Source organism: Xenopus tropicalis, chromosome 1, assembly GCF_000004195.4.
Source record: "Xenopus tropicalis strain Nigerian chromosome 1, UCB_Xtro_10.0, whole genome shotgun sequence".
Taxonomy (NCBI): Eukaryota; Metazoa; Chordata; class Amphibia; order Anura; family Pipidae; genus Xenopus; species Xenopus tropicalis.
The window spans coordinates 167,324,654-167,339,108 of NC_030677.2; the positions used below are offsets into that span (position 1 = coordinate 167,324,654).

General features: G+C 37.9%; 1 protein-coding gene across 2 annotated transcripts in view; it reads right to left on the reverse strand.

Moving 5' to 3' along the window:
* adamts19 (ADAM metallopeptidase with thrombospondin type 1 motif 19) overlaps positions 1–14,455 on the reverse strand; it is a 121,963-nt gene that overhangs the window by 64,257 nt on the left and 43,251 nt on the right. For both annotated transcript variants that reach the window (XM_031892949.1, XM_031892941.1), the window contains exon 8: positions 10,700–10,805. In XM_031892949.1, the coding sequence (XP_031748809.1) occupies positions 10,700–10,805 (106 nt within the window). The remainder of the gene's footprint in view (positions 1–10,699; positions 10,806–14,455) is intronic.

Here is a 14,455-nt window from a genome sequence, read left to right on the forward strand (position 1 = left end):
TAAGCTAAACAGGTCTCTAGGGGAACTGAGACTCAGAGCTTAAAGGGCAAGGTCACCTTTATTAGCAAAACTGTAATAACACATAAAACAATACCCCAAACCCCCCAGAAAAGTCTTCAAACTATAAATAACCTGCCAAATTTTAGGGAGTGGGGTCGCAAAAATGGGTCTGGTCAAAAACTTATTTTTGTCCCTTGTTACATTTTTTAAATGTTGGTGTGGTTTACACTACAAGTGGCTAAATTATAATACAAAGAGCAGGTTTCTTATTTTTTTAGGCTGCCAGTGGACCAGTCTGCTAATAATATATAGTCTGATTATAATAATATAAAGCCCTTATATAAAACTCCTGATAATGCTGTTAATGCAGACAAGTTTTTTCAATATTTCCCACACAAACTTTTCTTGTGGATATTAGGAGCCATTTAAGAACACCTTAACCATAAGTGCAAGTGTTATGGTTACAGAGCACTAGTACCCCCAGTGTTGCTATATTTATATATATATATATATATATATATATATATATATATATATATATATATATATATATATATATATATCAGGAGTCAGCTCCCATTAAGAAACAATGTGAGATTTTGGTCTGAGAGCAGCTTTGTAAGTTGCTGTCATCTAGTTCTGAGAATGCTGTAGAGAGGATAAACATATTTTTTGTGTACATTTTCCCTACAGAACTTTTCAGAATCTAAGCTTGTGCATTGTATTAATCAGAGAGAATGGATACTCATTCTTTCCTTCTGTAGGACCTTTTAATATTTTCTGAAGTCGCAGTGGCAGCTGAATGGATGAATTGATCACTTCTTGGATGTCCTTCACTTTCTTGTATTTCCTTTGCTGCTTCTGGTTAAGAACCTGTGTCTGGCAAGGTCTTAACTAAGTGGACAACACTCCAAGGAAATTTCTTTGTACAATTAAAATGCTCTTATTTGCCACAGACCAGAACAGCAAAGATTCAGGTTCACATTGGCTCTTTATCAATAAGGGGTCAGTGTGAACCTGAAACAGTGCTGTCCTGGTCTGTGCCAATAATACAAATAAAGTCATTCTTATTATACAAAGAAATTTCCTTGGACTGCTGTTCAGAACTTTGATGCTGTTATGACCCATAGAGTGAGCACAGTGGATCGTGCACCTATTTATAAAATGGATCCATTGTGGTGCAGATTGCAGTACTGACTGTTCTAACTAAGGCAGTCAAAGTCAAGGGCCTGGCACTGTCTCTTTTTCACAAGTTTACATGTTATTCCTTCTCCTTGTGCTACTGATACACTATATAACAAAAAGTATCCTGACACATTTTAAGCCAAAATTATCTGGACATCTAAAATAACATGCTCACATTTACAGCGTAGAACACATAAGAGAAGAGGCTGTTGTAGCAGAAAAGGGAGGAGCATATTTTTATTAGTACTATTCCTTTGGGAATAAATTGTTGGGCAGGAAAAAGCCTGAATATTTTTGACCATATAGTTTACCTGCTCTTGATACTAACTCTGAATCAGATAACCCCAAATACTAACTCTGAATCAGATAACCCCAGATACTAACTCTGAATCAGATAACCCCAGATACCAACTCTGAATCAGATAACCCCAGATACCAACTCTGAATCAGATAACCCCAGATACTAGCTCTGAATCAGATAACGCCAGATACCAACTCTGAATCAGATAACCCCAGATACCAACTCTGAATTAGATAACCCCAAAAACAAACTTTGAATCAGATAACGCCAGATACCAACTCTGAATCAGATAACCCCAGGTATCAACTCTGAATCAGATAACCCCAGATACCAACTCTGAATCAGATAACCTCAGATACTAAATCTGAATCAGATAGCCCCAGAAACAAACTTTGAATCAGATAATGCCAGATACCAACTCTGAATCAGATAACCCCAGATACCAACTCTGAATCATATAACCCCAGATACCAACTCTGAATCAGATAACCCCAGATACCAACACTGAATCAGATAACCCCAGATACCAACTCTGAATCAGATAACCCCAGATACCAACTCTGAATCAGATAACCCCAGATACCAACTCTGAATCAGATAACCCCAGATACCAACTCTGAATCAGATAACCCCAGATACTAACTCTGAATCAGATAACCCCAGATACTAACTCTGAATCAGATAACCCCAGAAACAAACTTTGAATCAGATAACGCCAGATACCAACTCTGAATCAGATAACCCCAGACACCAACTCTGAATCATATAACCCCAGATACCAACTCTGAATCAGATAACCCCAGATACCAACACTGAATCAGATAACCCCAGATACCAACTCTGAATCAGATAACCCCAGATACCAACTCTGAATCAGATAACCCCAGATACCAACTCTGAATCAGATAACCCCAGATACCAACTCTGAATCAGATAACCCCAGATACTAACTCTGAATCAGATAACCCCAGATACTAACTCTGAATCAGATAACCCCAGAAACAAACTTTGAATCAGATAACGCCAGATACCAACTCTGAATCAGATAACCCCAGACACCAACTCTGAATCATATAACCCCAGATACCAACTCTGAATCAGATAACCCCAGATACCAACTCTGAATCAGATAACCCCAGATACCAACTCTGAATCAGATAACCCCAGATACCAACTCTGAATCAGATAACCCCAGATACCAACTCTGAATCAGATAACCCCAGATACCAACTCTGAATCAGATAACCCCAGATACTAACTCTGAATCAGATAACCCCAGATACCAACTCTGAATCAGATAACCCCAGAAACAAACTTTGAATCAGATAACGCCAGATACCAACTCTGAATCAGATAACCCCAGACACCAACTCTGAATCATATAACCCCAGATACCAACTCTGAATCAGATAACCCCAGATACCAACTCTGAATCAGATAACCCCAGATACCAACTCTGAATCATATAACCCCAGATACCAACTCTGAATCAGATAACCCCAGATACCAACTCTGAATCAGATAACCCCAGATATACCAAACAGACTGATGTTTTACTCTTTTTTGTCTAAAAACTTATGTACATCATCTGGTCATCATAAAATTGATTCCAGGGCACTGTAGTACTTCTTACAGAAATCACCATAATGAAAACATACATTTGATGTTCCATCTGGAAACTTGCTACTGTTATACTGTATACTCAGTGTTTCCAAAATGTATGGGTCAACTGAACATATGGCATTTAGCTCTGTATGTGTGTCATGACATTTTATTCAGCACCCACCAACACTTGCAATTAAACCAGCTAGGAAACTGTGATTTCCTGATCACAAGGACTGGTGAATAATCCTGCTACACAGGGCTGATAAAATGTTGTTAAAGAATTGTTAGGGGTTTGGGTCTGTGCATCTCTCTAACTTATTTTGCACTTCTGCCAAATCCATTTTACAGGATATATTATATTGATTCAGGGACTTCTCTAATAATACATGTTGCGGGGTGTAGTGTGATGAAAAATATAAATAATTTCTGTTGTTATATGTAACTATAATGTAGGCTTTTCAAATGTGTAGGCCTGCATAGACAATAAGTGGGGGGGTTTACACTAGGTCATTATACAGGGATATGAGAGTGATCATCAGTTGGTTCTGATAGGTCCCTCTGTTACAGGTGGAGTTAGCTTGCTTAGGTTGTGATGTTTGCACAGGACTGTTCCAAAAAATATAAGAAGCGATAAAATTTTTAACGCATGCTATAAATAGCGCTAGTTTTATCGACCTTTAGTGAATCGGCCCCAAAATCTGCCATTGAAGTTGGCTATTTTGACCAAAGGCCCAAGAGATCCAAACTTCATGAAAGGACTGCACTTGCCTCTGTTGAACTTTACCGCCTAAAGGAAGTATTAAGTGTTATGATGGTTTTATTCACTGTAATACTGTAGCATTGTGTGTATTGTTTAGGATTGTTTGTCTGTAGCCATTTTGTTTAGTAAAGTAGCACGTGTGTTATAAACCATAGTGTGTGGGTGTTTAGTTCCTTGACATATTACTGTACTTTCTGAACTTAAATAGTGCCGCAGCACTACACGGGGCAGCACTTATGGTATTGAAGATAAACTATGATCAATTCAGCCCTGCTAGATGGATTTTTTAGATGTGTCCCTGAATTTTCTAGTGATCTGGTTACCCCCAACCTTTCTTACTTGTGAGCCACAGTCAAATGTAAAAACACTTGGAGCGCAACACAAGCATCATAAATGTTCATGGAGGTGCCAAATAAGGGCTAGGATTGGCTATTAGGCAGCCTCTATGCACACTATCAGCTTACAGGGGGCTTTATTTGGTAGTAAATCTTGTTTTTATTCAGCCAAAACTTGCCACCAAGTCAGGAATTCAAAAATAACTTCCTGGTTTGGGGGCACTGAGAGCAACATACAAGGGGTTGGTGAGCAACATGTTGCCCCTGAGCCACTGGTTGAGGATCACTGCCCTAGTACGTGGACATGAAAGTAGATTAATAATGAAAAGAGTTACTTTACTATCATAGGTGGTGCACCAATGCAGTTACAGATAGCAATGACCTAGATATTTGTTTTTATTTTCTAACCTGTAGTAGACTTAACAATTGAATTGCTGATTGGTTGCTATCAGTAACTGCACTTATGTTAGTAAATGATCCCTATGCCTGCAAATACATAAACAACTAGTGAAGGTTTATAACAATGTTTCTATCCCCAGTTGAGACCTCCTTCTCAGTTTTTGCATGTATTATTTTACTTGTTAATTCCCAACTGTTACATGTACACTTCAACCTTGGTCATAAACTGAAAAACATTTATGAACAAAACTTTAGCACATGCTGCATGGGAATGTTATGTTTTAATGGTCCTTTTAAATTCATTCTGACTAAGGGCCGCAGGCAAATAAACTCCTCGCTAGCTCTGCACATGGTTGTCAAGTCAACTAATAATATTTTTATCTTATAAAACCTTTCTAGGAATGCTGCTGCCAGAAACGTTTGTGATCATCTTGCAAAGAGATGGTGCCAATTGTAATGGATTTTTAAAAGATGAACTCTTCACATTTTGCTTGTACATTTCTGCCAAAACAAGTTTCAGTGCACTGGTTCATGCAACTCAAGTTATGTGAATTATTTATCGCCTCCTATCAGCAAACATAGCTAATAATAAGATGTAACAAACTCTTAATTCATCTTCAAACTATAAATAAATTCCAGGACAAGGCTTTAAGCCCAAGATGAGGAGAATATTTTACCAGATTAACTATGCAATGATTTGGTTAAGGAAGCAACCAAAGCTTATATTTTATGCTTGCTTGCAAAACATATATGGTAAATTGAAATCTAACCATGATATGCTTATGGTGTGAATATCCAGTTAAATGTATTTTAATACTTAAGCATTTTTTACTTTTTTTAATGTAGAGCAGTGATCCCCAACCAGTGGCTCACGAGCAACATGTTGTTCCCCAATCCCTTTAATGTTGCTCTCAGTGGCCTCAAATTTCTGGCTTGGATGCAAGTTTTGGAAGCACAGAGACACAGTTTTACTCCAAGCATAGCATCCTGCAGGCTAGCAGACCATGTGGGGCTACTAAATAGCCAATCACAGACCTTACTTGGTATCGCCAAAGAACTTTTTTCATGCTTGAGTGGCTCCCTAACATGAGTAAAAAAGGTTAAGGATTCCTAGTGTAGAGTCTTTGTGCATTTATTTTACATCTTTACTGCACATGGGGGGTTTGCACAACACCTGGAGGTACTTGACTAGTTCCAAATCTTGGCAGGCTGTATGTGTTGGCTGTCACTGATAGCAATCTCCATTCATCAGAACACATGAATTAACATTGAAAGTGATGATTGTCAGCAGAAATCTTCCTGTCTATCAACTCAAATCTATTGAAGTCAATTGTTCTGCTGAAGACAAGCTGTGATAAGTCAGTGTTGACTCATTTAGCATTCTTGGCTTTGGAGTTGTTCAGGTGCCTAAAGGCAGTGGCACATGGGGAGATTAGTCACCCACGATAAAGCTTCACTATTGCGGGCGACTAATCTCCCTGACATACCATCCCACTGGCAAGAATGTAAAGCGCTGGTGGGATGGCATATGCACCACTTCAGTTGTCCTTGCGAGGCAACTTCGGGCAAAGTGAAGCGTATACCATCCCACCAACGAATTGCCGGTGACGATTTACATTCTACCCCTTACAAATTAGACTTTTTGTCCTCAAAGTAATAAGATATCATATATTCTGGTGTTGTTCTTGAATTGTGTAAGTTTGTAACCTTCACTGGCTTTTACCAAATACAAATAATATAATTAATAAATAATGGTGGGATGGCATATGCACCACTTCAGTTGTCCTTGCAAGGCAACTTCGGGTGACCCAAGTGAAGTGTATACCATCCTACCAACAATTTACATTCTTGCAGGTGACGATTTACATTCTGCCCCTTACAAATTAGACTTTTTGTCTTCTTAGTAATAAGATATCATATATTCTGGTGTTGTTACTGAATTTTGGGAGTTTGTAACCTTCACTGGCTTTTACCAACTACCAATTATATAAATAATAAATAGTGTTATTGGAAGGAAATCTGTGGACTACACCAAAGTTCCTAGCGCAGTTACATTATTTGGGTCCTGAGACATCTTGGAACATGATGATGGCAGTTCTTGGCCTATAGATCTTATTATCTAACTGAATGGGTAACTTAAAGGTACAATACTGTAGGATGGTAATAAGTGCAGCCATTTGCAATGGTCAGGGCACTGGCCCAAAAGTGCCAAGAATTACATACTGTGGTAATGCTCCAAGAGCAGGGATCCCCAACCTTTTTTACCTGTGAGCTACATTCAAATGTAAATAGAGTTGGGGAGCAACACAAGCATTAAAAATGTTCCTGGGGTTAAAAATAGGGGCTCTGATTGGCAATTTGGCTGCTCCTATGTGGACTAGCAGCCTACATGAGGCTCTGTTTGGCAGTACACGTGGTTTCTATGCAACCAAAACCTGCCCAAAAGCCAGGAATCCAAAAACTAGCAACTGCTTTGAGGCCACTGGGAGCAACATCCAAGGGGTTGGGGAGCAACATGTTGCTCAAAAGCCACTGGTTGGGGAACACTGTCCAAGAGGTATGTTTAAGTTTTTCAGCAGATTTTAGACAAATCCAGGGATGGAACTACATAGTTAAAAAACAGCAAGAAAAAGAATAACAGATAAAATATCCAGTACAGTTTGGTTGATTTATCACTATGATATTTCTAATTCGATTTTCTATTTATAAGAGGCTGCAAAATGACTGCAAAGTGCTATGGTGATAGTAATTTGACCTAACCGCAAATGGCTGGGATCTCTATAATGTAGTATTTAGTGGCTGAGTTTGACATTTTATGTTGATAGTATGCTCTTAGGTGCACTTACTATTAGCTAGCTTTTATGGCAGTATAAAAAGTGTGGATCTCAGCTGTGGTTTGGTCCCAAAACTCATAGAATATAAGCTAGTTTTGGGAGAAGGGCTTCAGTGCCACTGTGCATTAAAACTTTTGCAGTTTAAGTTACAATAATTGTACCTCTTTTTGCATACAATACAATCACACTTACTGTGATGACTAGTAAAGGCTTATTAATAATATACATATATATATTATTGTAAGACTGGCACATCCTATAAAAACATTCGAAACTCTATTGTGAACACATTGCACACAATTACACACACACACATATATATACAGTATATATATAACAACCAAAACCAGCTAGCATAACCATGGCAATCAATGTAAACACATTGCATCACAAGATCATTGACAGGTATACAGATCATGTTAGTATTGAGTAAACATGGTATCAGGGCACAAGTCCTGACAGGATTGTATGTTTATGAAACCATATTTGTGACCATTATTTTAACCATGTAAATCCTTAGAATATTATTTTAAAACAGTTTAGAGGCAGAATGTGTAGAAGTGAAGTCCTTGTAATGCACCCAGGAAGCAATGGCAGCTGAGGAGACAGTTGATTTGATTGTTCTTTCCTGTGTATAATGAACTGTAACTAAAGGAGCAAAATCTGCAGCAGATCACAGGCATTTTGAAAAGAGAACCACTGCTGCTGATAATAAGGAAAGGTAGAAGGAGATTTTGCCATGACATTGTGACTAAAGATCAGAAGCCTTTACCCTGAATAACTTCCCCTCTATCTTCGTAATCTGAATTCTGAGTATGTTTTGAACTGTTGCCAATTTTCAGATGTATGAAAGGTACACAAACTGCAGTGAGTGCTAAATATAAAGTTTGCAGTCTCACTCTTCAAGTATGCCTATCAAGTTTTTCAAAATGCTCATCTGACGTTCAAGCTGTCTCATAATTTATAAAGCGACATACCAACACTTTTACAAATGAAATAGTCTTTAAATCTGAGATCCTTTTCACTAGTAGCTGCAGAGATATTTCTTTCCTTTGAGCTTTGTAAAATACTGTATATGACAGTAGCAGCTTTTCTCCTCTTGCTTCACAAAACACAACCATATTACAAGAACGCATTATTTGTATAGAATCCAAATGTAGACTAAAGATAGATACATAACAGTCAGGTTATGTGACAATCTAAAAGCCTAACAATTGGAAATTGACGGATTTGATCAGTGAGGTGAGGTAGATGGCCAGACTGCACTGACCTTCTCATTTGGCTTCAATAGACAAATATTTCTGTCCAAACAGGCTTTCTGTGAACCCTTTACTTCTAAGATTAAGCTACAAAAACAATATGCTGTTAATATGTTTTGTAATCTTCCATTGAGACTTAAACAATATTATACAAAAGATGTAGATAAATGAGGGTTATAGCTAATTATCTGCTACTGACAGGAGAAAAATATGTATTATCAGCTTCTGATAAACATAATGTTAACAGGAAGCAAAATTATTTGTAAAAAAAAAAAAAAATAATATAAAGACTAAATATAGATACATAGGTTATTTGACAACCCAAAACATTTGGATACTGACAGATTTGACCAATAGGGTAGATGGCCTGGCTGTACTGACCCTATGATATGGCATCAGAAGGTCATTAGAGACTCTTTAAAGGGAAATAACTGTTGTATACAAAGAAAATTATAAAATGAGGAGGAAAGTTATAATTATCGGTTGATAGCAATTTCTTCGGCACCCCTAGTTATTATAATTACTAACCTTAGACCCCTGCTCAGTGCTTCTCTTTACTGAAAACTGCACTGTCTGGGGTACTACTGTATGAGCCCATATCACCATCTTCCCATGGCTTCTTTTGGCTTATTTACACTGTGTAAATGTGCAGTAGAATGAACACAGAAACTCAAAAGCAAAAAGACAAGAGTTTTACTCTAAGAGCAGCACCGGAGCAGGGTCTCAGGTTAGTGGTTATAATCATTGGAAGTGCCTAATAATTTGGCCTGAGCGATTATGACTTTCCTTCCTCTTTAAGTTGTGCAATTTCAAGCAATATTCAGTATCTTGGATCAGTGACTAAAGATGGCAAAGTGGTTATTTATTTCCCTTTTCTTTTTAAGGAATTTAAAATAGTTTCTTGCTGACAGGATGTGAGATGATAAACAGTGGGGTTAGTATCCCCAAAGCAATGTTGACCTTGAATAGGGACCACAGAAGAAAGGTACCCAGGATATATCGCTGGGAGGCATTCATTAGGGTGTCTCTGCTTCTAGCCAGAGTAATATTCAATTGAATTGATGTGTTCTACCTTATTGAGGTCCATAAGAGTATAGTCCATGAGTATAGTATTTCTTTGATTGTTTAGCCTTCTGTTAACATTACAACTCATAAATTACAGGATAGCTTGGCATCACTATCCTCAATCTGCTCTTCAAAAAGTCAAGACTAATTTTTAAACCATGAGAATTCTAGTTCAACATTACCCTTCCTCCACTAACTCTGCAAAGGCCCAACATGTGCTTGAGAGTTACTGTATACGTTTTCTTCATCTGAGGGAGTTTCTGGAAGTTATCCCTCACCCAGTGGGGTTGAGGGCAGGTGAAGAGGTAGAGCTGCAGAGCCTTTTGCCCAGGACACATCCAGCCCTGCATCCATATATCTATAGGCTTTCACTTTTAATACTTTTATTTCTGTGACAGGTTTGGCGATTGGTGTTGTACAGTGTTAGCCATAGTTTAGAAAATTAAAAAAATATTTTTCCTTGGCAACATGATTCCTTTTATTGACTAACTGAAATTATGTTCAAGAAAAAGATAAAATGACATCTCTTCATAAGGAATTTTCATGATATTACATTGAGTTCACAATAACTTTTAAATGCATGGAAACCAAGAAATACCAGTATTTTCCATAAAAAACAGTTTTTACATTGCTTTATTTAGATAATATTGGTCATCAAGAAGGTTAAAGCAATCTAGCTCATGAATTAATAAACAGCATACTAGCATTATCATTTAAGATCTAACTGATCTAACTAATAGATGTGGCTAATTCATCCCTACATTGTGGGTTTGTCAGAAAATTTGACAAGCCTATGCTTTTTCAACATTCCTGTTTAACTTTTGCTAGGTGACTATTGCATGCTCACAGGCCTAATTACTGTTGATGTAACTTTTAAAATACTGTTTGATTAGTGCTGAATAATATGATTTTATATTTACAACTTACAGTAATACAGTTATCACCAGTTAACTTACTTGTGGCCCATCTCATGTGCAATAGTAAATGCCAGATTCAAACCATTGTCTTCTGCAATAATGCACTTCCGTTTATCACTGCACATTCCATTTAAATAAGCAATACCTGCAACATAAAGTGGTTTTCTTTAGTTGTTTATAATATTTTAGGCAATGGTTAAATGTTAATTTTACTAGGTTCATACCTTTTATCCAGCAGGAACAATGGACATTTTATTACAGTAAGCCACACTGCTGCATCATAACACATTCACTCAAGTTCTGATCTATCATTGTGCAGTCATCATAGCTGCTATAGAGTTATCAGTTGGGAGAGCCACTCTATGCTGCGTTATAATGTGCTTCCTCATAATTATGTTTCTAGAGTACTGTTTATTACTTGTGTCCTTAATGTACCTGCTAGATATTTTCTCAAAATTCTCCTATTTTCTCAAAATGCGCCATTTCTATGGGAGGATGAATATCTGTATCATATGAAGACAGTGCAGCGCTAGGTGCAATAATGACTGCAGAACTGGGCCCCTTAATGCACCAACAACACTCCTACCCTATGTTACCTTATAAAGGTGCTACAACAGTGCCGTCAGAGAGCAATATCATTGTACATTATTCCTTACACAGAATAAATATTTGCACCTCTCAAATCAAGCAGAAAATGTTTTTTGGCTGGATTGTGGCAATTATGCTGGAATGCTGTTAAAGGATAGTGCACTGAAGGTAAAAACAGTGATTTGCAGCAGTGTGTGTTCCTTTAAGAAATAAGTCCTTATATTTTCATGGAAAGTTTATAATATATAAATATAGGAATGTCTCTTTCATGAAGCTGAACAGAACCTCGCTAAGCAAGTTTTTGAGAAACTGAAATATGTTTTTTTCTTTTATGGCTTTTACCTTCTGACCCCAGAGCCTACTTCAAACAACAAACTGATTGCATTCTAAATCAGAATTTAACTGCATAATATATATGAAGTCATGCCTGTAATTAAATCATACCCATAAATTATACTTTCTGCAACATCCACACATGTCCGATGTCCCAGTATATTTTGAAGCAGATGAAGGGAAATTGAATTCCAGCAAAAGGAACAGTTGGGTGGAAAACTTTAAAAGGCAATTAAGCCTTAAGCCAATATGAGGGATAATTTACCAAAACAGTGCTATGTGCACAGTGCAAAATTGGGACACTTTTTTTTTTTTATACCAACAATGCAGCATTTTCCCCCAAAATTCCAGCATCATTGCAGGCACCCACCTAAATACTATTAATGCAACTTGATTGCAGCTCACCAGTGAGGACACAAACCAGTATAAGCAGTGGTTAAGCCTACACAAGATGCTGCATACATTTTTCTTAGCGCTAGTTCTGTCTACATAATAAATAACGGCAATAGCACATGCCTCATTGGACACTAGATACATGTGTTGGTGCAACCTACTGAGGAAACCCTGGTTTCTCTTGCAATCTTGCATCCTGTACTCTGAAGTTTGTCCACAATTAAGTGTAATTCCTTGACGAAAATACCGGCATCTGCCTCCTAACTGGGCCTGCAGAAGGCGGATGGCAGATGGCGATATTTTCGGCAAGCGCTGAACCCGCCCGCAACCCAAGAGAACTGTTTGAAGTTGACCCAAACCCGTCCAACCTGCAGGTAAACTCTTCGTTCCCGTGGGTTTCAGCTGGCCCACACATCGCTACCTCTAACAACAAGAAATAAAGTTTGCAGAGCTTTTGCTTGCAGGTTATTATTATTATTATTATTAACATTTATTTATAAAGCGTCAACATATTCCGCAGCGCTGTACAATATGTGGGTTTCATACATTGGAGATACAGAGTAATATATAAAGCAATCAATAACCGATACAAGAGGTGAAGAGAGCCCTGCCCAAAAGAGCTTACAATCTACAAGGAGAAAGGGTTGAGACACAAGGTGTGGGAATGGGCATGACCAGAGTTGTGAGAGGTGTGGCACAGGGTATTGCTAAACTGGATTAGGGTAGGCTTCTCTAAATAAATGCGTTTTTAGAGATCTCTTGAAGGCAGAGAGATTGGGATAAAGTCTGACAGTTTGTGGGAGCGAGTTCCAGAGAAGGGGGGGCAGCCCTTGCAAAGTCTTGAATGCGAGTGTGTGAGGAGGGAATGAGAGAGGAGTTGAGGAGCAGGTTAGTAGAGGAGCGTAACAAGCGGGTTGGATGGTACCTTGAGATGAGTTCAGAGATGTAGGGTGGGGCAGAGTTATGAACTGCTCTGAATGTGAGAATCATTAGTTTGAATTTTATTCTGGATGGTAGGGGAAGCCAGTGCAGGGATTGGCAGAGTGGCATGGCAGAGGAGGAGCGGTTGGAGAGGTGTATGAGCCTGGCAGCAGTATTCATTATGGACTGGAGAGGGGACAGTCTTTGGAAGGGAAGGCCAATTAATAGGGAGTTACAGTAGTCTAGTCGAGATACAATAAAAGAGTGAATAAGAATTTTGGCAGCATCTTGGGTGATAAATGATGGTATTTTGGAAATATTTCTTAGGTGAAAGTGACATGATTTGATAAGCGACTGGATATGAGGAGTGAAGGACAGGGCAGAATCAAGGATAACCCCAAGGCACCGGGCCTGGGAAGATGGGGTGATGGTAGAATTGTTAACCTGTATAGATACCTCGGGAACAGTGTGGGCGTTGGATGGGGGAAAGAGAACCAGTTCAGTCTTGGAGAGTTATAGAATATGTATCAGCTAATGTTACAATAAACACAATAAATCACACAAGTTTCATAAAGATGACAGATAAATAGGACTGAAGACAGTAAAGCAAATAGCAAAGAAACACTGTAATAAAAACAAAGCAAAATGAATCTTTATTTATTTTTGGTGTTCCTATCCTGACTAAAGTGAATATTAAATAAATGCAAAAATTAAGCTTACATATTCCAGGTCCATCGTTAATATAAATGTAGGCTCAGTTAAGGTAATAAATGTAGATATCAAAAGCTCACCATAGCGGAAGGGTGGTCTCGTAGAGCCCCGAACCCGTAGCTCAATATATATTTGTTTGAATTATATATTTATTAATAATTTATTGATGTATAACCTTTTATCAATTATTGTTTCACCTACTCCCATGTAATTGGAGGAGTCGCAAGTCAGACTTCTTACAATTGGGTGCTATTCTAATATCTACTGGGAGCTGCTATCTTGCTACCTTCCCATTGTTCTGCTGATTGGCTGCTGGGAGGGGGGTGATATCGCTCCAACTTGCAGCTGAGCAGTAAAGTGTGACTGAAGTTTATCAGAGCACAGGTTACATGGCTGTGGCACCCTGGGAAATTAAGAATATGGCTAGCCCCATGTGAAATTTCTAAATGAAATATAAAAAAAAAACGGTGTATTTGAAAAATGGAGAAGCTCTGATGCATTTTGTTTTCCCATGACAGTATTCCTTTAATGATTTTAATGAAGAAATAAAGTATATGTTTTTATGAAGATCCCTTTGGCCGGTGCGTGGAACTCCTGTTTTGGACTGAGATCATATAGAAGTCATGTTAGACATCTGCGCACTCCAGCCTTTACAGATGACATTTTTCCCTCACTAACTATATAACACATATTTTTATTTTGCGCAATGTATCTATTTAATGTAGTTTAATTTTTGCACTGAACTGTTCCTTTAAGAATTCATTGTACTTGATAATTTATAAATAAAAGATTTGGAATGAAAAAATAATATATGTATGGCTTCCCTTATATGAAAAATTGTTATACAGA